The 27,637-nt window shown below is 41.5% G+C and overlaps 1 protein-coding gene across 1 annotated transcript in view; it reads left to right on the top strand.

The window, feature by feature from the left end:
• Positions 1 to 27,637, top strand: part of TMEM132C (transmembrane protein 132C) — a 161,187-nt gene that overhangs the window by 45,439 nt on the left and 88,111 nt on the right. Inside the window, exon 2 of the mRNA XM_032947214.2 lies at positions 24,700 to 25,537. Within this exon, the coding sequence (XP_032803105.1) occupies positions 24,700 to 25,537 (838 nt within the window). The remainder of the gene's footprint in view (positions 1 to 24,699; positions 25,538 to 27,637) is intronic.

Here is a 27,637-nt window from a genome sequence, read left to right as displayed (position 1 = left end):
CAACAGTCCATGAAGAGGAGCTCCTGCAATGCAAGTAACAAGGACGGGAGCGTACGCTTGCGTAGATTATTGTCATCTGAATAGCGTCGTGATTGGGCATATGTATCCATTATTGAACATAAAGAAACGCATTGATAGTCTGGTGGGTATGCAAAACTGTTCTACATTAGACATCGATCATGGATATTGGCAGACAACCGTGGAGGAAACGTGAGGATGTTTTTTTTTTTTAATGCCAGCTGGATTGAGGCGATTTAATCGGGTGCCATCTCGCTTGAAGAGTACTGGGTACCAATCCCAACGTTAATGGGCATAACCTTGGCGGCTTTAAGTAGCAGTTTGGCTGGATACACGATGATGCAAGTATGTTTAATCCCGTGCTCAATAGTCATTCGGATAGACTGAGAGAAATGCACTTGCAGTTATTAGCTGAAAATATAAGCCAGAAGTCACCCAAGTGCCCCACGCATTACGGCAAGTGGTGCAATGCCTGGCCTTCCACGAATGGCGCATTTAATGAGCGATAACCAAAGCAAAGCAGTCCACAGAGAATGCCTCGCATTGGCAATTTGCGTGCGTTCCTTTGCGTTGGCTCGCATAGAATTGAGTCGTGGTCTTCACGCGAGGCAGAGCAGACGAGGGAAGTTTTGACGAACTGAAATTATAAAAAAAAACGCACCCATGCTACCATTTCCTAAATGTCCGTGCTGGATACAGATGCTAACGAAGGAGTTTTTTTGGGGGGGATTGTGCCGTTTGACGAGCGTGAAACTATCAAAGCTATGGTATGATGAGACAGTAGTTGTTATCAGCTGTGCACCTGTGGTAACACTTTACGCGCCTTAATTACACGGATGCACCTTTGCGATACGAACAACTATTGCTCACTGCGTTAGCGAGGCAGCTTCAAAATAATCCGTGTGACGATGGTCAAGAAATGGCTCCATTCTCAGAGTATACGACTATTTGCATGGACTACAGAGTAGGAACCAGACCACATGCTTCCACGGTGGCCCGATGAGAGGGAGGTCTGTGTGGTGAGAGAAACAGACGATCAATCTAAGACGAAAAAAAACTATTGTTATTTTACCAGGTAAGGCTCGCTGAGCTATATAGCTCTTTTTTTAGAAACCACCTGGTAACAATGAATGGCTCAAGGAAGTGGCTTATCGTGTGGAATTTGATAGCAGCCATATGCTCGAAATTCACGTTTCTAAATGTGGAGAGAAAAACCGGAAGACCCGGAGAAAAATCCACGTGACCACGGGGGAGATCATGCAAACTCCAAATATACAGCGAGCGTCAGGGTCAGGATCGAACCCACGAGCTCCTGTACACCAGGCAAGGTAGTTAACATCTCGCTACCTTACGGGGGAGGAATAGAAAGAACAGGAGGGCTGTTGGGGTGGTAATGACCGTACTCATAAGTTCTGTGGGAGGAATGCGAGGGTAGCCCCCTACATCTGGGGCAAACCCAGACAGAGGGGCTGCCATCAACCTTCGTAGTCTCACCCATTTAAAATGGCTTGAACCAAATCCCGGACAGTCCAGGAATTTGGTTCGTAGTAAAACCCATCCACACTGACGACTTCTGGAATGCAAGTCCCCGTAGCGCTACCTATTTCACCGTGGCAGCATCCGCCACCTGGTATCCATCTCTCTCAAAATATGAGGATCATGCCCAACTAACTCGACAAAGAAAAGCTATGCTCAGCGAGTTGCATAGTCGTTGTGATCCGTCAAGAGCCTTGCAGTCACATCCACCTTCATAGAATCCTCGCAGGGTATAGGATTAGCCCGGAGGTGTTGGAAGGATTTCAGTATATAATTTACTGAAATTTTTAGTACGCTTCAGTTGCTTGACTTTGCAACAATGCATAAGGAATGCCCCTTTATTCTAAGCTAGCAAGCGTTTTTTTGGGCGGACATTTTGATGAATTTTGAAGGCTTCACGATGGCACTTCTGAGATGCGTAAAGACAGCATGTATTTATTTTCTCAATGATCACCAAGGTATGTGGTGTACTATCGTGTCAAGTACTACAGATATGGTATTCTGTTGTGACTTTAACCATTACGCGTTTAAAAAAGAAAAACATCATTTATCTGACGTCGCCCTTTTACTCCATCGTTCTTGTCGTAGACTTCACTGCAGTCATTTGTGGATGCCGATGACCCCAATGGAGTAGAAAATGGATGATTGGTCACCAACCATACGCATGACCTCATTCATACCCTGTTTGCGAATAACACAAAACACAATAAAGCCATTAAAACTACATTTTCTCAATTAACATTTTCTGAAATGCTTCATTAAGAGTGCCCAGTATCAATAAATGACTTCCATTAAGGTTGTCTTTAAGTATATTTATTGATGGTCCACGAAAAAAAACGTTCATACACATCATTGAAGCCACATTTACTTATTGCTTTTTTCATTACAATGATGTCAAAGGTCACCTCTGTGTGTATTGCAACGTAGGTACAAATTTAACATTTCCCTTTAGCCAATGGACCAATGGTGATTCGAGAGTAACATTGTGTACAGATTGTGATGCTCATTTTGGTGAGAAGGGTAAATGTTATAACCAGTTGAAATTTAATGCAATTACAAATGTATATCATGCCATGATTTCGAAACTACACATGCCAAATTTTAATATACTGCAATATAATGGTATACAGTACATCCATCTCGTGCCATGGGAGTGAATACCGAAACCATAAATGGGGAAAAAATGACTAATCTTCTGTTTATGCTGCAGGGCCATTGGTAATAGTTCATTGAGCATACCCTATGGGTAAAAGCTGTGATTTGCAATTCTGCAGTCGTGGTGAGAAATAAACAAAAAAAGATCACATCTGAAATAATTCATAAGCATGGTTATCCCTTTGATCATTACCTGTGGGCATCTGCATACTTCTGTTTGAGAGAACCGTGCCGAAACCATTGAGCTGCGAAGAGGTAATTGCAAAAAAGAAACGCATGCTAAAAACAACGTTTTGTGACTAAAATGTACACAATGTTCAGCTTTGAAATAATGCAGAATGGCTCATAAAACTGCCTATATTAGCAACGACGATGGCATAATCTGCCATTTCAGGAGCAGTTTATAAAGGGACTGACGCATAATAGCAGAAGTTAACATAAGGGAATGGATATAGCCTGCCATGAACTGACAGCAAAGCAATGGCAAAAAGGTCAATGTGTATTTAGTAGTTAGTAATGGTCAAGAGGCAATTAGCTTATGTGTAGTGCAGTCTGGACCTCGTTTATTATGATTATGGAAGGGGTGACGCAAATTTCGCTTTCAAAAGCATCAGTGGCATTCCTGATACTGTAGATGGGGGTTATCTTTATATACACTTGGGCAAGGCTGAGATTTTAGTTTTGTTTTTCACTTGATTCTTGCCAATGCTGCTGAACTGCCAGATGTTTATAGGGAAAAAAAAGGATTCTCTCTGTTAATATGCGGGTACTAGTTCGTTGCAAAAAACTATGTATTGGTTCAAGCAAGCCTAACTGTTGATGAGACTCTGAATGTCAAAACTGGTCGTGTTTCCTTATGTTCTACCAATTCTGCCGGAATTATGCACTCCCACGAGGTCGTGTGGGCTGTTAGAAGGCGTAAAAAAATTACTCGGCGTTTTATATGAAGGGATCGATGAGTGGAGATGCATTGTCGACTTATTTTGTGGCTGCACCTCTTCTCGAAATAGACCATTGCATTTATAAATGACGAGGCAAAGAGCTGTTTTTTTTGTTACGACTGTGGAGTGGGCAGTGCTCTGTAAACTCAGAATCTTTATTTATCCTGGAGAAATCCGATGAGCTCTGAAGCTCTTTTTCACAGATGTCCAGCAGGGGTGGGTCCGAAAGTTACGACAAACAATACAAAAAAAACGATTGGGGTGCAAAGTATAGGAAAGGAAACCCAATCACTACAATTAAATACGTAACTTAGATAAAAAGTATACAAGTTCAAATTACATAAGTATTCCAAGCTAACGCAAGGCTGCAAAACAACAGCGGTCCTGGGACCACACCAAGGCAACGCACAGTCCCTAAAATAAAATTACACATTAAAATGTCACAATCGATGCATGGTATAAGGATGAAAAGTTACACATCACATTGGCAAACTATACTCCTTCAAAGTTATCCAACTATAGCCCATTGCGATAGAAATTTAAAGCACGTTTGCAAAATCTTAAAAAGACAAACCTTACGGCAACACTGCATGGGCAGGCGCGTGGGCAGAAGATTGTTGTGCATCGTGTGTTGTATCCCTGCACCGTGCTCAAAAATAGCCCACGCAGCTCTACAGATTACTTTAATGACAATCGCTTTTTTTTTACCCTTTTATCTGGCAACAAAACTGATACCTTTTTTTACAAGGAGTCATGTTTGCATTGACCACAATACCTGCGGTCGGAATGCAAACAAAAAACATAACTCTTATAGTGTATGCGCTGTCCATGAAATTGATTGGTCCACACCCGAGACAGCTTTCCTTAGAGCCTAGTCTCACAGTGGTGTTGGACCAGATGACGCCAAAAGGCGTCAGTTTTGTTGCCAGATAAAAGGGTAAAAAAACAATTATCATGTTTTGCTACTGGAAAAGGAGGTTCCAATGGTACTTCAATGACGTTATTGGACACAGATATCTTCCGTAAAATATATAACGTACACATATGGTTCGTACAAGGTGTGTGCATTAAACTGGAACGGTGACGAATGCATTGAAGATAACAACACCGACAACAGAAGTGGTAAACTTTACGAGGAGGTTAAAATATATATAGAGGGGAGCACATAATATTCAAAGAAGAGAAGTCACATCACGAGAGAACCAGTTAAAGACGGTAGGGTAAATTGAGAAGTTACGCTTGTAGCTTTTCAATGCGTTTTCAGTGCAAGTTCATAGGGAACGTGTACATTTAAACATTTATTTAAGCGTAATAGGAGAGGCTGGTGTGTGTGTGTGTGTTTTTTTCCTCTCTCTCGTTGCCAATCCTGACTCTCGTCGTCCTATGCAGTAAGTTCGGCATCATGAATCCATTTTACGGGCTGTCAAATAATAATTATAAAGAGGATTTTTCCCATATTCTTAGCTCTTTCGGTAAAGTCACGTTGAAGGGAAACAATAAAATATATATAAAACAAAAAAAATGTTTTTTATATATTTTATTATTATGCACACAACTTTTATATATATTTTATTATTTTATTGTTTCCCTTCAACGTGACTTTACCGAAAGAGCTAAGAATATGAATTACTGCAGTCACGAAAGCTTTAAATCAGGGTTTTCCCCCTTTTTCTGACAACAAAACTGAAACCTTTTAACAAGGAATCATGTGTGCATTAACGACAATACTTGTGTTTCTAGGATAATGCATATATTATCAGTGTTATTTGTTTGCATTTTGACCACAAGTATGGTGGTTAATGCACACATGATTCCTTGTAAAAAGGTTTCAGTTATGTTGCCAGAAAAAAAAGGGGAAAAACCCTATTATTATATTTGGTACTGGCAAAGGAGGTCTAATGATGCAAATAATAATTGTCAACGATTTCATCGGCGGTGGCACGCTGACAGGCAAACTCTCACAACCGCTTCCCTTCTCTGCATCGCCTTCGTTCCACCTCCTCTGCAGATGAAAGAGCGTCGATCTGTTCTACGTTCACGGTCGTTAAACGTGATACGATTCATATTCTTGGTTCTTTCGGTAAAGTCACGTAGAAGGGAAACAACAAAATAATAAAAATATAAAACAATACAATTTTCACGACGTCTCGACTGCAACACAAGCAATCATCGTCAGGTGTGAAAACCACAGCAAGAAAATTTGAAAAAGTGGCGGGTTTTTTTTTTCAACGTTAGCACCACGGAGAGCGATTTGGCAGTTATTCAGATGGACGAGTCCATCTATGTTCGGAAAAGAGGAGGGGGGAGACGAAAATAATGGATGCGGTCTGAAAGCCACCGTAAGCATGAACAATCAATTAAGACCCGTGATACGATTGTTGAATAAGGCCCCTACCGACTCATTGTTAAGCTGTTTGTTTCTAAATTTAATGGTCGTATTTACACATTTTGTTTGGCGGATGTGGGGCACCAGTGCCTCAAATTGTTTTCTCTATGTAATCTGTATCGCGGTTGTGATGAATTACTTTCCATTTATTTTCACAACCACTGTTTTACATTGAATTAGTAATTTGTTATCCACCTTACCGATTCTAGATACAAAAAGCAACGGTATTGGAGAATAAGATAAAATAAAAGACTTTCCTAAATGGCTTCCCTTGACGGCACTTTTGTACATATAGTATATGGAACCAGCAATGCTGTGAACGTTTGGCAGATCGGGCTTGTGCAGAGCACATCATGATAAGTTGACAAATGATGAACAGATGGTTTTGCGCAGGATTTTAAGCTTGCATGTGTACCCAAAGAGCACGCTTTGTGCCACTTAAAAAAATTAACGGTTCCTGATTACCATCTGCATTTAAACTGCAATATATGCACCCACGGAATGCAGGCATTTGAAATTGAATCTGTAGATGTCCAGCAGGAACGACGTGCTTCTCGGTACGCTATTGTGCGATATGCTTGGAAGTCTAAATGAATGCGAGTTTCTTTGAGAAAACAGCACTGCGGTCTACCTGCTCATCGCGGAGCCCCTAGTTCAATTTCTGGCCATGGCAAACATCAGCGCTGTGAAGACAAAGGCAGCTAAGTTGTGCGTGGTTCTGGACAGAGCAATCCTCATGCGCCATGCCGGAATTAATTAATGCTCACTACAAATGTCACTTGCCACAACAGTCTGTGGGCTATACAGGGGATCATTTTCTGTGTGCGTGTGCGGCTTAAAAGGGAGTAGATTACCGTGTCTCGTTTTTGTCACATTGTAGAATTATTTAAAAGACCTCATGCGGGATATGTAGTGAACAGGATTCCATCACTCTATGCTGGTTCGATCTGTGCGATTTCGCACATATGCGGCTAACCTATTTCTACCCAAAATTCACTGCGGTTGGAATTCACTCAGACGTGGCTATGCGGTTGGACGTGGGACCGCATTGCTTGTATGCCCTACTTGGCAGGCAGCTGCCTGTGCCCTTTCCTTGGAACTTAGCTACCGCATAAAGCGAGGGAAACCTGGAGCGAGATGTAATGTAGTGATATGTTAGTGTTTGTTACGTCATGATATATAACGTAGTAATACATACGTCACGTACATTTTTTACCTTATCGTGTGGATGCATAGTTTAGTCTGTGCGTCCCATGCTGTCTGAAAAGCATGTGGAGCATCATTACAATATTGAGGGCATAGACGCTTCAAATGTATCACGAGTGCTCTGTTGACGTCACCGTTTCGATGTGTTCCAACGTGTGCAAGACACGTCTGATGTCACTAGAGTGTTAGTATTTTTGTCCTTTGTTTCCAAAGCGTTGTGCTCACATTAGACTTCCTAGGGCAGGGCCTATGGAAGCATAAACAAGACCCAGTGCAGTAATAGCTATTAGCGACTTGGGTAGCATCTTCCTTTGGAGAGCTATTAAAGTGCACTGCAAGCTACAAATGAATATCTTTGTTTCATAGTTGAGCTTCAGTAGGTCTGATTTGTTAAAATTCAAAGATACTGTGGTAATCTACTAAAACAGAGCCTTTCTTAGAGTAATGTATTTTAAGATCAGCATGTTTGACTTTACTTGCCATAGAATAGCAGCAAGTGTTAACTCAGCCTGTGCACGTTTGCCCAAAATCGCCCCAACTGGACATCAGGAGAATGGTCGCGTGCAGAATGGAACGATCGCGATCGGTTGACGACACTGGACATCTTGCTGCATGGCCACACTGCGGCTCCAAGCCACCTGAAATCACGGAAGCTTCCTAGCCACAAAAGAACCATTAACAAAAAAACACAAACACACCTGGGAATGTGGTGAACACGGCTCCATTGCGCTAGCAAAGGACGCTGGAGCGCACAACGGTCAACGTGCAGAAGTGAAGCGACTTCAGCAACCCACTGACTTACCCTACCCACTCAAAGAACAAAGATCCCCTGCCACCCCCCCCCCCTCCCCGTATAGCCTGAATAGACTGTTGGGGCAAGTGCTGTTAGCGAGCACCTATGAAGGCCGGCAACGGCACACTCGGAGGTGGGTGGCCAACACCACGCCCGGCCGCCTTTGTCTTCCCTGTGGGTGATATTTTGCACACCACATCAGGGTACTCATTTGAGGCCACGTCGACCTAGGGGAGGCCCATGACCGGTTCAGATAATCGTCGCAAACTCGGGTCGCCGTGTTTCATAGTGCAGCGTTTATTAAAACCGCTACACTACCACTCGCCACAACCACCTACTCAACCACTTTACTCACCCACTCACCCACCAACTCATTCGAACAGAGGAGTCGGCGAGCTCAAAAAATGTGAACTTGCAGCAGTGGACCTACTCGAACGGGCGACTGTGCGGCGAAACACAGGAGCATCTTTTGGTCCGTCAGCTCGCCGGAAGATCCGTCCACCATGGCTACAAACTGCGGGATATCATCCACCACTTGCCCAATACCTGTATGCCTCTTGGTGGTAGGACACGAGAAGATTGACTTTCATGAGTTCCGAATGTTGTTCGGATTGGATCCAATCATAAAACATAATGCAGTGAGGGACAGGAAGTATTGCTAGTTTCTGCGGACTTGATACACTCGTGGCCTAAATTGTCAACTGGTAATAACGATAGGCTTATCTCCAAATGTACAAAAGGCAAAGTCGTGATTATGTGTGTCTGTTCACAATGTTTAGTGTACTTCCCGACATGCAACAAACTTGAAATTTGCCACGTGGGTACTTTCCAGACTGTACACCATGGAAAAATTATGAAAATACACTCTTGTTTTTTTTGGGGGGAGGGGGGGGGAGCTCAATAATACATCTATTTTTTGCACGGCAAGTGAGCTGTGACGTCAAATCGGTCACGTGACCCGCGCACGTGGAAGCCGGCGACCCGAGTTTAATTCCTGCTCACGGCCACCACCGGTGACTCAGCCTCAAACGAGTAACTGTTGTGGTGTGAACATCGCCACTGGGGAGACAAAGGCGGCCGGGTGTGGTGAATCCATGTCCCGGGCGAAGCCGGGTAGTACAGCTAGTCATGTATATATTGAAAATGGCATGCATCACTAATTTATTTAAAACAAGTATCATTTACTAACATCAAGCAACTTGTTAATTTAAATTGGCTTGAACCATCATATGTACTGTTACACTATTATTAGTAAAGCTGCTAAATGTCTATAAGTGTCAACATTTTGGACATTGATGAAAATACATCCGTGTAGAATTATATTCATCATGTTGATTCCTTTAAAGAATATGCTTTTGACAATTTTACAACAAAAAAACAAACACCTTACAAGAATTGAACCTCACAATTAATTTCACATCCCATATATTTATTTAACTGGTCATATGCAATATACAAAATTTGCATGCGAATTTGAAATTAAATGTGTTGGCATTTAGCAGTCCTTGTGTTAGCTTGGAAGCATAGCACTGCTGGACAGATCCGTATCGTGACTGTTTAACACAAACGAAGCACAAATCCATTTTCCAATTTGAAACCTCATTTTAGAGGACAAGGTTTTTGGGCCATAACGTGGGCGCACAAGAACACACGAGGCGATGTGATGTAGCATTTAAGCCAATTTGATATTAATAGTTCATTTTGATTGAATAAATCTTGGCAAGTGTTGCGATTTATTTAAGCAGGGTCTTGCGTGTTATGTTTGGCCAGTTGCTTTTATCATATTGTTAGTATGTGGAAGGCAACTGGTGTAACAGGAGAAAAGCCATGGCTATAAATACAGAAATAATAATTAAAAGAATTGTCAAACGACAAACTTGGAGAAATAATTATCATGTTAAGCAAACTACTTAGTTGATTATCACTCTTGATCAACCACTTTTTCAGCAGCTGTCCCACACTCCTTAGCTGAATCGCAGCTGTGTACCACATGTTTTCTTAGTGGTCTTAAGAACTTAAATTTCACATTTCTGGACATTTGCAGTTTTTTTTTTAAATAACCCTTTTATCAGATCTACCAAATGACACTCAAGGATATTTTAAAACCCACTGTGCAGCTAGAGAAAAATTGCTTGTTTTTATGTTGTGTTAATTTACTACTGTAATGAGCCAAGAATGTCTGTGTGTCCCACGCGTGACGTAACTCCACGTCGGCCAGCCCCCCTCATTAATAATCATGAACAGGTGAGCAGGTGACGTCACTCCACATCGAACAGCCCCCCACATTAATAATCATGAAGAGGTGTCGTCTTCCAAATGGACAACCCCGCCATTCATAATAATTAGCGGCTGACGTCACTCCACATGGGGGGGGCGAGGCGAGGCGCCTCCTCCCCCCTCCTCGGCGTCAACTGACAACCCTCACTACAAAGGCAGAACCCTCACATCACGTGATCTCCGTAACGATGTTGTTGAGACATCAAAGTAAAAAGGACGTCGTGATGAACAAGGGATTATAACCGTTAAATGAAATATGTCTCATCTTCTTGGTTCTTTCGGTAAAGTCACGTAGAATGGAAATAAAGTAATAAAAATAAAACATAATAAAATAAGATAAGAAATATGTCCGTGTCACCGCGGCCTTACAAATTGCACCCAAATTGATGCAATGAATATATCAAGTGGCGGTATGCTTTGCGCTTGCAAGTTACAGGTTTACTGAAATACACCCGACCTTGGACGGGCAAAAGGATAGTTGTATTATAGTCATACACTCTTCCCACGTGAAAATTTGCTTTAATTTGCTCGTGCTCCTTGATTATTTACATGTGCACAGTGCAGGGCTTGTTTTTTTTTATAATTGTCAAACTGGAAGACTGACATTCAGAAGGTAATAATGTACTGGAGAATTCGGCGTCCTTTTTTGCATTTTTAAAGATTGCTTTTTCAAAAGTAGCAACTGACAAACAGCCTAACTTCCAACATTCTGCAGAGCACATTACTTGTGGATGCCTGAAGATAATACCAAAAATATGAATGTCATGTCAAAGTAAAATGGTAAAAAAAAAATGTTTAGACGGTGCATTCAAGTAATATTCGGAAACAAATCCTCGATTTGATATATCAATCCACAAGACATGTATTATGCGTCTACATTGGTATACTTGAATGGTTTCCATTATCCAGTCAAGTATTGTTGCACATGGTCAAATAATTAAAGAGCACTTATAATATTTCTTAGATCCTTTATTTGGTGCAGATTTCCCATAGGATATTAAATTCCCAACTTGAGTCAAGTCCAAAAGGCATTAATGCATTTTAATACATATACATGTTTTAATATGCTTAGCCATGCGTATTCACATTATTATACAATACTGGCAATTTCCTCAACGACTCTATTGTTATTTTAATGTATTACACTAATAACAAACCCTGCTGTTGTATACAAATAAAAAAAAACAGAAAATGATTGTTTTGTAATAGTTGCAACATTGACTCCCAACAAACACAGCTGCGCTTTGCGATGCCTTGAAATGAATTCAAACATTCGAATTATTTGAGACCAGCGGTTCCTCTTTATTGAATAACCTCACCCCCACCAGTATCTTTTCGAGCACAAGGGGGGAGCAGCTCTCTCCTTCACAGGCCCGTCGTTTCATCGTCATCATTATCAGCTTGGGCAAGCTTTCCCAAGGCACAATATGAATACATTGTCATCGCTGAAAACCCACGAGCTGGACGCCGTACGTCCACACATTGTTCAAAACACATTTTGGTGAATGAAAAAGTTTTTTTTTGTAACATTTTCATTGGGAGGGACGGTGACTAGATAAGGTCGTGCTCATTTTAGTCCACTCAATTTACTTGAACATTCTGTTATGACACAACGGCTACGGGATGCTGCCACGTTGTGTTGGTTAGGGGCCGTCCATAAATGACGTCACGCACCTGGGGGGGGGGGGGGGTCAGATATTTGTGACGATGTGTGACGAAGGGGGGGGGGGGTTGAGAAACGTGACGTCACATCAAAATGCGCAACTTTAAGTAAATATAGACAACACGTTCTACTTAATTAAATACTTTTTAATAAATGTTTTCTCCTACAGCATCAGAGTGCAGCGCCACATTAAATACGCACTACAATGACAATAGTTTAAAGCGATTTGAAGCATTTTTTATTTTGGGGGGGGGGCAGAGTTTTATGACGTCATATTTGAGGGTGGTCTGACTTTTTGTGATGCCGTGTAACGAAGGGGGGGGTCAAAATCGTCCAAAATCGCGTGACGTCATTTATGGACGGCCCCATAGCACGCTGGACTTATGTTCAGAGATTGCCCGTCGGATATAGCTTGGCGATAGTTGGAACAATGGGGGGGGGGGGGGTGGGGAGGGAAGTTTCTCAAATCCCAAAGTCTCTCTGCACACAGCAGCATGAATTAGGTACAGCACAAGTTCAACGCATACGGTTTACCCCGTATTCTTGTACAGGGATTGAGTTTTCAGGTCCATACAGCGTACAGCCGTTTCTATACGAACAAAAAATATGTGTTTCTCCCTGGTGATGGGACTTTATAGGGTGAACGTTGAGATTTATAAGGACACGGGGTGACCAATAAAGTCTGAATTAGTCTGTAATAGGGTAGGCACTGATAAGGGGTTGACAGGTATGTAAGTTTGTTGATCGGCAGGTCACGTACATATATGTACGTGGAACTTCTTCCACACCATACGTAGACAACCGTGCTAATCGGAAGGTGGGGATGTGTAATCCCACTTCTTCAAAGATGTCTGGTCAGCGTGGAAGAGTAGGCCCACAAAAACGATACTCTCAATAAGTTCACTGGAGCTCTCTAAAGTAGAGGCTCTTCCGCCAGCAATGTAATGAGCAATGTTTTTGCAGGGGTGCACCGTTTACATTAACAAATCTACGTGAATTAATACCGCGTAACATTCGCCTTCAAGCCAAGGCCTAACTCAACCTGGTTGCTCCTCTCCACCAAGCCAGACAACGAGGCCCCTATTGCACCCTTTGGTAAATAACCACCCCCACGAAAACATCCAAATTACTTTAACATATCGCTTTTTGCTCCCTCACCTTTCGCTAATGATTACCACCTGCACAATCAGACATTCATGATTGTGACAATTCCGTCCCATTAATGTAACCAAGTGTGGCTTAGGTTTGCCAGCACCCCCTAATAATTAGGTCCACATGACTGTTACGGCCACCCACACAATCAGACATTCACGATTCATGACAATTCAGCTCATTTTTGTATAATTTACACGGACTGCAGCCCTATGTGGGGCAGCGAATTGGTCTTTGTGCACTGTGCTATGAATCCAGGTAAGCCCAGTTCAATTTCCAGCCATGGATAACGATGAGCAGCGAGGAATCTCTTAAACGATCTCCCTATCCCTTCCCACCCACTCCCTCCGTCCGTCAGGTTTTGACGGTGTAGAAAAAAAAACAACACCGGTCGTTTGGAGTTGAAGTGATTGAGCCAGATAAGTGCGTCTGGAGTAAGGGGAAGTGTATCGTGTCTACATTCGTGGTTTTATTATTTTTTTATTCACTTTATTTTATTATTATCATCATCTTTCTGTCTACGTGACTTTACCGAAAGAACCAAAGAATATGTATTCCTGTAGTCACGAAAAGTTTTAAGTCCCAAATTTAAAGTGCATCATTGTCTGATGCCTCCTTCGTGTCTGCGCTGACCAGCGTGGTTGAAGCGTCGTCAAATATCCCCCCTACGACTGCGAGGCAATGGGAAAGCCTTTATCGAGCAATGCATTTACCAAAGGGCTGTAAATTATCATTATACTAATATACAAATATGTGCGGTATATCCTTTTTAATTATGCACTTTAAATTGTATTTCTGGAGTGAGATGGCATGAATTTTACTACGTTGATTAATGTGCAATTCCCCCTGCTGTTAAAAAATGCGACTCAAATTTATTGACCAATGTGCGACGAACACTTTGATCTTTATCAACATAATTAGCTTGCCTTATTTGCTATATTTCATGTATTATTTTGATATTTTCGCTTCTTTTGAAAAAATGTCTGCTTTCAATTAAAACAAATAGGAGCAGAATTCAAGGGAAAAATAGATTGAATTAGTGATCCAGGTTATTGCTACACAAGGGTTGTTCATTGTGACATTTCGTAAGCAATTTTACTTTACTGTTAAATAAATATACTGCCACAGTGCAATAGTTAGCCTGGACTTGCATTCTACAAGTCACCGATTCTATCTCCTATAGCAGCAGTTGAAGACAGGGGTGCAAGTTTCACTGTGGGGGCACCACTTTGGTGATATGTTAACTACCTTGCCAGGTACACAGAGGTCGTACACAGAGGTCGTGGATTCGATCCCTATTCTGACTCCGGGTCCTCCGGTTTATCCATGCAAAATTTAGAAACATGTAGTGTCGACGGGGCGGGAGACAGGATTCTTGAGGAGGCACCTTCTTTATTGACACTTAGGTTCACAGGTTCGCCCCCCCCGTTCCTTCCAAGTCGTATAGCCCAGCCTCGACACAACCCTGACCGCGATGCACTGACGGCGTCGACCGAGACAGCCAACAACTATTCGGCCGCGCAGTGATCTAGTGAAGATGGCAGCGACGAGGGCGGCGAAGACGACAGCGACGATGAGACGAGTCCACTTCCCAGAACCGGCAGCCCAGAGCTCCCACTCCCTGCTACTTTTATTCTACTCGGCGCAGCCCGGCTCCACGCCTCCCTTCTCGAAGCCACTAGCGGGTTCCAGGGGCTTCCAGATGAGGTCTCCCATAACCCTTGCCCCAGTTCCCCTGCCCTGCCGGAACACACACCGTGTATATGCTCAACAGTGTGTGCGCTAACTGTCCACCGCAGTTGCCGTTGCTGGACAGCAGTCGGCGCTATGTCACTACACATGCATTGAGTATTTGGCTGCTATAAATTTCCACATGATAAACCACTTAATTGAGCTTTGTGGCCAGGACACTTCTGAAAAAGACCTATAAAGCTCAGTGGGCCTTACCTGGTAAAATAACAATCTTTTATACTCTTTGGGTCTTTCGGTAAAGTCACGTAGATAGAAAAATAATAAAATATTTAAAAAAAACCGCGACGTTTCGATCGCAACACAAGCAATCGTCTTCAGGTGAAAAAATACAGCAGGCGGACTGCTGAGGCAGGAAGAAATATAGTGAGAGAGCTACTGCAGCCATAGGTTATAAAGGTTTGAGATGGATACAACCCCAGGGTAAATGGGCGGGGCTAGAGATGGAATTTGCAAGTACATGTAAGATCGCAGAGCTAGGTATACCTCGGCCATTGTATTGCTCGAGATTAGCATGTCAATCTGTTAATGGTAACCCCACGGTTACAGTACTGAATAAGCCATTGTATTGCTCGAGATTAGAGATTAGAATGTCAATGTGAGACAGTTCCCACAGCAGCGGCTGTGTTAATGAGAGACAGCCGATTAAACAACGAGCGCCACCGCCGCATCGAGGAAAAGGGAACAGAAACAGCTTTGTTAGTGAGACATTTAGCCTGTTAATGTAAAGACATTTAACAATGTAATGTAACTCAGATTGTCGGAAATAACTGCTAACATAGGCAGGTAGGATGGAAGCATCACAGCCAGTTATGACTTTACCTGGTTAATGACGTCCTTCCAATGATTGCTCAGTTTGTACCCATCTTTTCGGTTGAAATTGTGTCTGTGTTTATAGATCTGCATGGCTTCATGAACAAATCTTTGTTGATAGCCAGTGGGTTTGCATAGTACCTTCGTCTTGGAGAAATCAATGGCATATGTGCCCATAGCGTTAAAACAATGATCAGCCATGGCAGAGGTCTTGGTCCTACCGTGTTTCAGATCTGCCTTGTGTTCGCGAACACGGTCCGAGACATGTCGCTTAGTTTCCCCAATGTAACTACCGCCGCAGGCACAGCTTAGTTTGTAGACACCGGGGTATTGCATGTCAGAGATCACATCCTTCACAGATGGGATCAGATCACGAATGTTATGTACTGTGTTAAATCGGACCTGGATCTTGTGTTTGCTCATGATTTTGGGAAATATTTTTGGTGACCCCTGCTATGTATGGTAAGGTGATGGTTTTGTTTGGGTCCTCAGATGGTTCTTTCCCAATGGTTGGGGTGATAGCTTTACGGATTGTGTAGTCTGAATATCCATTCTTCTTGAGGGCTTGGTGTACGTGCTCCAGTTCACTGGCTAGGTGGTGATGGTCGGAAATGCAATAAGCCCTATGGTGTAGTGTTTCGATGAGGGAATTTTTATGGGCTGGATGGTGGTGAGAGTCAGGTTTTAGATAGGCATCCGTATGGGTGGCTTTCATGTAGACAGAGTGTCCCAATGAGCCATCTGGTCTCTTTTCGATTAAAACATCCAAGAATGGTAACTTGCCATCCCTTTCCACCTCCATGGTGAAATTGATGGCTGGGTGTATGGAATTGATGTGGTTGCAGAATTGGTTCAGAGCTGGCAGGCCATGTGGCCAGATGACGAACGTGTCATCTACATATCTCTTCCACGAGGAAGAACGTTTTGTTTGATAAATTCTCGAGTCTCTCTCCATCCAGCGGTAGAAACGGGTGAACCACAGTTAATTCATCAATAGGTCGTGCATGGAGCGGTAAAGTGTGAGTACTCCTACATCTTCCGAGTCGTCTTGCCAGTGGGGAAGAGTAGGCCTAATACCCTCTCAAGAAGCCCTCTATATCTTCCCCCAGTGGACACTTCTACCAGCAGTGGCATGAGCAACAGTCGCAGGGCTGCACCTTTAAGTTAACTTTGTACTTAAAGTTACGTGTCTAAAATCCAGTTGCCCTTCTTAATACCATGTTTATTCAATAGTTACATTAAATAAAATAAAAAAATTCCGAATAATTTTCCTGTAATGTCTCCACTGCCCCATGTGTTGATTTGAATTGCACTTTTGTACCTTGTTTTTTGTGTAAATGTTAAATGGTGCTAACAAATATGCCACTTATTACCTGCAGTCTGGCTTGCCAAATATATCCTACGTATCAAAATAAGTTCTTACCTGTTGATTTACATGAATAAAAATGGTCATGATTTACAGCGCATGTAAATCCACTGCTGGATAAAGACCCTCCCCAAAGCCTTGTCAGGCATGGAGGTTGTTTTCACCAAGCTGGGCAGTGTGGGTTGAAGTAGGGGGATTAGGACTGGTTCAGACATCACTCGCCCAGGTCACTGGGGTCACTGGGCAGTGCTCGAACCATTGTGCCATAGATCTCAGTTTCAAAAAATGCAATGGAAGGGTTTATTACCATAGTGTAAATATGTAACACACACACACACGAACACACAAATACAAGAGAGATTATGCTGAACGTTGCAAATGGCTGAAAGTAGTCGAAGAAAAAGAAAAGTCATTTCAAATAAGGGCCATTGCCCTAAACATGACCCCTATATTTGTACGGTGATCCATTTATAGATATCCCCCACTGATTTCTAATGAACCTCTTGCATTTTTTCTCAATACGTGGCAAAATATGGCGAAAGCCACAGCTATGTTGGACAAAGTTTATCGGGAGGGTGTTAAAAGATAAAACATTTTATGAGGTTCTTCTGCTACAGGGCATGGTTAATGAAAAATGTGGTTAGATGTTTTGCTCCTACATTTCAAAAATTGTGCCCTCAAAATATGATTCCTTACAGCGCTACATTTGTAAAAAAAAAATCCAGCATAATATATTTGCATTCTGAATGTCTATGTACCAGGTTGGAATAATTCAGTGAGCTTTCATTTGCCTCTGCAAATCTGGTCAGTAAACTTCTCCAGGCCAATATTTTATTTTTCTTTAGCAAGATCCAGGCAGCAAAGAAAGCTCACAGGCCAGAAACGTTTTTACATTTTTACCGCATTATTGTATTTGGTCTGGTTTATGTCTCTTTGAGACGAGCAGTGGTATATCACTGGAACAAAGTAAAAATAAACAATAGCATTATGCAACAAAATATAGATGTCAATGTCTTGAAGTATATTTAAGTTCAAGTAAGGAATAGCACGGAATTACATATGTGCACCACCAATACCACCATACACCATGTACACGAGCCTAATTAATTAATTTGTTGAACGTTTAACTCGAAGTGAAATATCTGGATCTTGGAATGATGCCTCACTCGCGGGTCTGTTTCAAGGAGAGACAAAACTGATTTGAAAAATTATTCACCTATTATCCTCTTATCACACGCATTTTCACAAAAAACCACGGAGAATCGAATAATGGTCAATTTAGTGTCTAACGAACCAAGAGAATAAGCTGGTTTTAGAAAACTTTTTCTTCCATTAACTGCATGCTATTAATCAGATTCTATAAGCGAAAAATGAATATTGAAGACATTATGCCCAGCCTTTCTAGATTATAAGTGGAAAAGAAAGCATTCATCTAAGCTCTCACAAGTCAAGGCCTTCAGAAACTATATACAAAATTATTGCGACCGTTTCTAAAGATTAAACATCTACACTGAGATTTCACGGCACGGCGTAAAAGAAGCAAATGCTACCAGGAGCTATGCGAGAAGGTATGCGAGGCCGGAAGATTGTTTTTTCCAAAAAGCAATGTGGAGAAATGAACGCATAACAATCAGTGGTGATAGGCTTTACCACGTCAAATTTGCTGATAAAAGTCATTATAAGAACCAATGGGAATGAATCAATCTACGGCTTCACAGTCGTGAGTAGGATGTTCCCGATGACGACCGCTTGTATTGCGATCGAAACGTCTGGATTTTTAGTCACTATTTTAATTATTATTATTTTATTGTTATTATTTTTTCTATCTACGTGACTTTACCGAAAGAACCATAGAATAGGATGTAAACAGTTAGTTGACCACCCCCCGCCCCTTCCTTCTTCACCAACTAGTGTGATCAAACAACACCCATGACTGACAGACACGGCCTTCATCCAGCAGTGGATTGAGGTTGATGTTGCCCACCATATTCTTGGTTCTTTCGGTAAAGTCACGTAGAAGGGAAACAATAAAATAATAAAAATATAAAACAATAACATTGTTTTATACAAATATAAAACAATACAATTATTTAATTGTGTGGGGACACGGCTGGAAAACTTGTGTGTAACCAGGGCAATATAATAATAAAAATATAAAACAATAAAATTGTTTCATATTTTATTTTTATTATTTTATTGTTTCCCTTCTACGTGACTTTACCGAAAGAACCAAGAATATTCACTCCTGCAGTCACGAAAGCTTTAAATCAAAATTCAATGGGAATGAACTTGAGGAAGATGTAAGACCTCAGCAAAAGAAGCATTCAAAGTGGGACTGAAGGAAGAAAATGAGCCAAAACAAAATCACATACATGCACAAAGTTTGTGGAACAAATGGTAATTAATTTTGTGGGGACACGGCTGGAAAACTTGTGTATAACCAGGGCAATTACTTAATGCAAATCAGGATTTAAATAATAACATAAAGAGGCATATCATCAGGATGGAGTGTTTTTGAAAAAGATACATTTGATAATGAAACTAAACATATCACATGTCCATGAAGAGAAATGTGTTCACACATTTCATACGACATGCGATGACATGTGGATGATAAACATGGACACTGACAAGGGAACATAGAACAAAAGCTGAAACGTTGCCAAACATGCGTGGAAATGTGCATTCTGGCAACTACACTGAGGAACAGGTAGAGGAAGCATTTTGATCTGAGAACAAACGCAAATTAGAGAAAGGTGTATTGACTGTTAAGGTGAATACGTGAATTTGGGAAGGAAGCATTGTTAGTAGGGATGGTGGCCCATGAATAATAATTTCAACTTCTCACGTGCCACACAGAACGAATGAGAGTCGCGAGGGACCACAGAGTGAGAAAGGCAGCCACGTGATTTTGTGAGCTGGCACAAAACTTCCTACGAGGATCTGCAGTCAGTTCAGTTCAGTTTCAGTTCAGTTTATATTGGTATAGCCCTGTGAGCCATTCGGCTCTTGAATCGGGTGCAACCACAACAACAAAAAAACGAACAAGAAAAACATCTTAAAGTGACTATGTGACTGTGCAAACAGAAAATCCATGGGAAAAAAACAGCAAAAATATTCCTGAAAAAAAAGCACCGTACACCAACGCTGTGTGCAAAAAATCCCAGTGGGATGCAAGTCAAACAACAACAACCACAAAAACTTACATTAGGGCCATCAGTCTAACTCTGTACTACAACAAAACAAACATGTCCAAACCAAAAAACGTTTCCAAATCACCAAAAAATAAAGCCATAATTGCAACGTAACAGTGATCACAAGGACTGTGACCGAATTTTTACAATAAACTACATAAATAACATGTAACATTTTATTTTATTTTACACCAATGAATAGCAGTGGCAGCTAGGGGTGTACAACTCCTCTAGAGCAGTTTTGAGAGAAGATCTCATTGGTAGCGATTCAAGTTGCAGTTTATTGGCAATAGCATTCCAGACCCTGGGGGTATCAATAGCAAAGGCCCTTCCTCCAGTTTTTGTACGGCAATAGGGAATGTGAAGCTGGTAAATGAGGGAAGACCTGAGTTCAAATTTGTTCTTTGAAACAGAGAGGAGATCCAGCAGGTAGTCTACGGATTTTTTTGTAAGTACATCGTGAATAAATAAGATCTGGTGCACAAGCCGTCGAACATTAAGAGATGTTAAGTTTGACCCAATGTAGAGATCACAGTGGTGAGTCCTATATGGGCAGTTCAATGTAAATCTTAAGGCCAAGTGATAGATGGAATCAAGTTTCTTCAGTACAGTACTCGAATATAGTAAAAGGTGTTATTAGCCAGTTAATGAGTGTTGACTAGTGGGAGGGAAACTGGAGCGCCCGTAAAAAAAACATTGATGCAAGGGGGAAACACTCTATACCGCAACTCCAATTCGCACGGTTGGCTACGTACGGTGCAAAAGAAGTGCAATACACGACATACTTGATGGAAGAAATGGAGCGCACATTTTGCGATATCACATTCACGAGAAGGGAGTTATACAACATTTGTGTGATCCACCGATCCTCAGACTGGCGATGGAATGAACAGGACTGTCGATGGAATGTCAGTATAATCAAAATTAGAATGTGTTTTATATATATACTGGAGGAACCCGATGTGCTATGAAGCTCTTTATCACAGATTTCTAGCCGGGACGGGTTAGCAAGTTACAACAACAAACAATGGAAAAACATGATAGGAGTGTAAAATAGAGAAAAGGTAAGCAAGTCACGAAAAATAAATATAATTAACGCATTTAAGTACAAATAAGGAAGGGGCATTCACAAAAACATGACCAACACAGAGATAAAAAGACAATTAAGTCATGAAAAGAAACACGATGGATTGTGGCATTATAGGAGCATGAAGGATGCCATAACGTGGGGAGGAGCAGTTGACGACGACGATGATGATGGTGAATCCTACTTTATTATCTGGCAATGATGTATTAGCAAACGGTGAGTATATGTTTTTTCCCCGTAATAACTTTATAGTCGAGGTACAGTTTCGAAATACTTGCACCACGAAATGTTTCTGACATCACAGAAACATTTTCTTCACACCGTATACGATCTTGACAGTATTTTGGCATTTCTCGTGATTTTTTTCATTTTCTGAGTAGCTGCTGGAAACTACTCCACATCTACCGCTATGGAACGGGCTACAAGTACTGTACAACGTTCGCAGTGTTAATTGAAGCCGCCAGGAGGCAGCGAGCCATAATTTCCGTGACATGCGATTCCGAGCAAAGCGTTTAGAGAGCTGCCACTCTAAACAAGTCAGCACATAAGCGCTGTTTGCCCATAAAAGTATGGTGCACTGCCAGAACGAGGGCTATCCTGATGCTGTTTGGGTTGTTCCGTCATACCTCGCCCGTGCCGGTCAGTGTGGGTAGGTGAAGGTGGAAGAGCTGAGCTGTTGGGAGCACGGTGCAGTGCAATGGATGTCGCTGCACTGGTTCCGTGCTGCACACAATGTAGCAGCGATATTATAACGGCGCGTTTCTGTTGCCGGTCGTCGCCCAACGGGCCACTATCCAGGCTCAGCTCTGCTTAGCCGAGGTGCCCCAGGTGATTCCTGCAAGTTTCTGTCAGGGAGATTCTCGATTTTGGTTATGAGCTGACAGATAGATCCTATCCGTTTGGCAAGCTTACCTTTTTGACATAACCAGCTGCAAGAGATCATGGGGGTAAAGTCTACCTTTGTTGGGCAATGCAACACAATTTTTATATAATGTGCACGTTAAACATTTTGTAAAAAAAAAAATGTATTAAGCACAAATGAAGACTCATCGACTGAAAAGTGTGGATATTTTGTATTACAATAGATGAAGGTATAGTTGCAGCCCCTGCAAGTTGTGTGCTCGTAGAGCGGTCTCCAACAGAGGGACAAAGAGAGAGGTTTTAGTAAAATAAGCTCAAATTATTATACTCAATTCCAGAATACTTTCATCGTAGCAAGCTTGCTGGATATTTTTTATCAATAGATTTTAAAATAATACATTTCAGCTTTGTAATTACCCCATCAAAATGTTTTAACAGGATCGGCTATTGGGGAAATATATCATGTACAATATAGCAACAACGGAATTCGCATTTCTCTGCTGTGATATTGCAATTATGATGCAGCGTTGCACGCAACCGAATTATTTTTAACGGGGAATTTCAGGTGGTTCAGTTCGGGACTGTTGTCACGGAGTAATGAAAATGCATGCCGATCAGTGACTCACTGCTCCCAATCCTAACCCCTTAGTTGGACCTATTGGCAAATAATCAGGTTTAAGATTGAAAATACAGCACCAGCATGCAGCCAAGCCATCATCCGTAGGATTCTGTGAGCACAATCACTGTTATTCCTTTGTTATTGCATTATAATGGCTCTGCGTCAAATAAGGATCATCCCTTTTGTCTTTCTTGCCTTATTTTAGATCGCCTTTTATCCATCGTTGGGGTGAGTGGCTGCAAAGCATTTGGCGCACTGCTGCGTTATGAACTCGGCGACGAGTTTCATATCTGCTCGCGGCTAACATCAGTGGGGAGTTATATCCGGATTAATCTTGAGGCCCCACCTCACCAACCAGAACTGACCAGCGTGATGAAGTGCCATATGATCAACCATGCCCATGACTCAGACTGGCATGGAAGGGCTTCATCCAGCAGTGGATTGAGAAAGGGCTGTCAATTATTGTTATTATCACACATTGTGATGTGTTGTTCCTGAGGATTGTCCTAAAAAAATAATGTTGTTGAATAAGAAAGAGCAATGCGCTGTTTTTGTTATCAATCATCTGAAAATTTAGTCATTATTTACGTAAGTTGGTTCGTTTCAGATGACAATTTAAAAAAACATGTTGCCTCGCTCACAAGAGTATATATATACGTGGTGCCAGCATGTAGTTTCATTTCACTATTTATGCATTAAAAGTTAATAAAATTGACTTAAGTTTATATAGACATGCTGTCTTTTCAAACAGTTAGTTCATTTTCTTTAATGAAAGTTTTATATTAATAGTTTTTGGTATATGTATTGAATCGCTGATGAATATAATACATTACTGCTATTTTTGGTGTATGAATAAATGTATAATTACAATCTTTTTGTAATTGTGTTCATCATAAACAACCGTGTAAAATGTTACATGCAGCACAATAAATGTAAGAAAAGCTATCTTTACATCTATTCATATTTACGAAGTCCCCTGGGGTTAATGTAACATACGGCTTGCCAAGGGAATTCTGTATTAGACTGCGTGATAGGCATGTGTGTGCAGATTAATAGGAGGAACTCATGCACGTAATAAAATGACTGTCATTTAATATAAATACGAAATATAAAAAAATGCATATTAATTAATATGATTATATGATTATGATTCAATGAAATTCCCTATATGCACTCGTAATTTACTTTTTGTATTATCTTGATACAGAATGCCATTTCTTTTGACGTCAATTAGCTTATGAATGGGTTGCTGTGGCGATAGCCATGACTTGCTGAGATTTCAGCCTCTGCTTTACATTCTTACACATGTCAATACCAATAATGTGCAAAAATGTGTAGCATTTAATGTAATGTGTCATTATTTAATGAGAAATTGAACACAATCATTACTGATTTAAAGCTTTCGTGACTGCAGTAATTCATATTCTTAGCTCTTTCGGTAAAGTCACACAAACGGTCTTCATCAGGTGATGACGACCGTTTGTGTTATGGTCGAAACGTCGTGAGAATTTTTATTGTTTTATTTATATTTTATTATTTTATTGTTTCCCTTCAACGTGACTTTACCGAAAGAGCTAAGAATATACAATCATTACTGTTTAAAACATGTCTCTTTTCAAAATGTATTTCAAGATTGCTATCTGCCATTAAATTTTCAAATACCCCATCACATATTACAATAAATGCGATATGAATTGTACATGATAGAATAATAGCAGCTATAATTATTAGTATTAACCTGACTTGCAATGACGATGATACTAAATTGTGCAATCTTAGCAATAATATGCCCTGTATTTATGTAATATCGTTTTGTTTGGTGGATTTTGCATCGATACAACTGCTGTTTTAATACATGACTTGTGTTTTTTTTATGTCAACAGTGGCCATGAGTTTGGACAATGAACACCTGTACTCACCACTGCTATACCTACCTGCAAGATACGAGCTTCTTCACACGGAGACATCCTACCTCCTCAAGAGGGTGAACCAGGAAATTGCCACAAATGCAAACCTCACATCCCACTCCCAACCTTTTGTTATTCTTAAAGCCAACAGGCCACCAATCATGAATGTCAGTTTTGGACCTTTTTCAGCCTCAAAGCCAGTCACGATTGACCTCCTACGAACCAGAAACTCTTTTCAGCCTGATTCAATTGGCCCGAGGTCCAGCTGGCAACTCCAACCATTTTTAACGGAGGAAATTATGTTTTCTGATAGGCCCAAAGCTCAAGTGATGTTTTACATTACTGGAAGAGACTGGCTGGACCCTGACTCGATGCGGGACCTGCCTTGCATAAGGCTGCACGTTTTCCAAGATGCGCAAGAGGTTAGGAGTTCGTGCCAGTTGTCCGGAACCTTAGCAATGTGCCTAGCGGAAGTTGTGCTTCCATCTAGGTGGTTTTGGCCTCCCAGCCCTCTCCTGACATACGCAGAGGTGGAGCTTTACTGTGCCATGCAGTGGGGTGGCGAGTGCGAAAAGGAGGACAATAAGGAGGTGCATGCCTGGAAGGCACAAGAGCTGTCAGTGCTGCTACAGAACCTTCGCTGGGTGGGAAAACTGGTGCTGTATCGGGCACCTGACCTGCCCCCCACTCGCGAGGTAAAGCTGGATAATGACGTGGCGATCCTGCTTCCCATGAGGCCCTTGAGACCTGAAAACGTCATCAGCATTCCCATCTGCCTCCTGCCGAATTCCACGGTGGATCGATTCACAATTTGGTAAGACATTTATATCATTAAGCGGACTCCGAGTTAGGTGAAAACATAATCAAGCTCAGGCATTGGAAATGCATTCGTCACCACGTGTGGCTGGTGTAGTTAAAAGGGAATTGTATAGGATATACCCATGCCTCACTGTTTCTGCTTAATTTAACGCAACTTTAATATAGTGTTCATAATCTCCAGGATAAGCCGATTGCTTTTGGTTTATGTGAGCAAGCTGTGAAATTGATTCATAATATTGGTGGGATTTTTATTTTCAGAAATAGATATTAAGCTTGTGTGTGTGCGTAAATTGCCAGTGGCGATTATCTGAACCGCTCCTGGGCCTCCCGAGATCTACTCAGCCTTAAATGGGAGTACCTGGTGCTGTGTGTAAACATCAGCAGTGGGGAGACAAAGGCGCCCGGGTATGGTGCCACCCACCCCCTTGCGTGCCATGCCAGCCTTCATATGTGCTCACTAACAGCAGTTGCCCCAAAAGTCTGTTAAGGCTATAACGGGGGGGATCTTTGTCTCGTGTACATTTATTAAAATGTATTCTTACTTTGAAAAAAAAAGGTATTCATGAACTTACTGGAGAATGCTCTGTAATGCATGGCAGTTAAAAATAGATAACTCTTTATTTATGAACCTGTTGATTTCACTTTGGTTGGAGAGCTTGCACAAAGGGATCTGCACACTGCACTATGGACCTGGCAACCCGAGTTTGATTCTAGACCATGGCTTGCATCCGTGGCGAGTGACAGCTGAGCCAATCCTTGGTTTCCTCCTCCGTTAAATCGCACTGACAAATGTGGTGAAGTATGGTCAAGCAACTCCCATGACTGACACGACGTGGGAAGGCCTTCATCCAGCAGTGGATTCACAAAGGGATGCGAATTATTATCGTTCAGTTGATGGGGTAGGCTGTGTTGTTGCATTTTGTGTTCACATTGTAGATGTAAAGAAATATGAAGAAATGTTTATTTCATAATAATGTTCCTATTTAGAATGCCCGAAGTAAGTTTGTATAAATATGTAGGGAACATTTATCTTTTTTGCAACGACATTGATCAGGGCTTCATTGGTTGCTTACTCAACATTTGCCGTGCGACATTTTCAAATTACAACAACAGTTTGCAGAACAACTTCCACGGCGCAATGCTCAGCAGCACACTCTTAATTGCAATCCGGATGTCTCCGGTTCAATTTGTTTCCTTCTTGTGGTTTTCACACCTGATGATGATTGCTTGTGTTGCAGTCGAAACGTCGTGAGAATTGTATTGTTTTATATTTTTATTATTTTATTGTCTCCCTTCTACGTGGTGACTTTTCCGAAAGAACCAAGAATATGTCTCCAGTTCAGTTCCATCTCCTGTACACGGCAGTTGAAAAGTTGGGAACGTTTCTAAATTCCCCACCTCTGCCTATGTCTATCCAGGCAATTATAAATGGTTACGGCACAGTTAGTTAATTAGCAGATCGTGTGCGGTGGGATAAAGCGTGGGTGCTTTTTCGAAGACATCCGGCCAAGCGTGGAAGAGGCAGCCGAATAATTTCTAAGGTGGGCTTTCTAGAGGTCTCCCTCTAGCATAGGTGCTCCCCACCAGAAGTGGGATGAGTGAGGCAATTGCAGCGATGCACCTTCATCTTCTTAACTACATTTAACTACGCGTTATTATTGTTCTGTAGTGTATGGTAAATAGCGATAGAAACCTTAGTTGGTCTAGTAGGCTGCACATACACGCATCACTCATTTAAAATTGTTTAAAATAATACGTTCACGATCAAATACAAATTTGAGATGCGCCTTACGTCGGGAAAGAAAATGTCTCGTAACCTTCAGACCTTGTTCACGTGAATTTCGAGGTTGAATTTTGAATTTGGTTTTTAAAATATTCCATTTTTTAATAATTCATGTAATTGTGGAAACAATGTTACATTATTGAAGACAGGAAATAAATAATGAATTCCCTTATTTGCATCGCAAGCTGAAATACCAAAATAGACATGGTAATGGTTGGCATTATGTGGCTTAGTCGAGCATGATATGGAAGGAGCAACACTTAATGTTTACCTATCTCTAAAGACACACGATATTTTTTCAGTTTAATAGTT

The sequence above is a fragment of the Petromyzon marinus genome, chromosome 5 (assembly GCF_048934315.1).
Source record: "Petromyzon marinus isolate PM22_M1 ecotype Great Lakes invasive population chromosome 5, UKy_Petmar_22M1.pri1.0, whole genome shotgun sequence".
In the NCBI taxonomy this organism is placed as follows: Eukaryota; Metazoa; Chordata; class Hyperoartia; order Petromyzontiformes; family Petromyzontidae; genus Petromyzon; species Petromyzon marinus.
The sequence above is the reverse complement of the archived record's forward strand: the minus strand, read 5'-3'. Positions and strand labels throughout refer to the sequence as shown.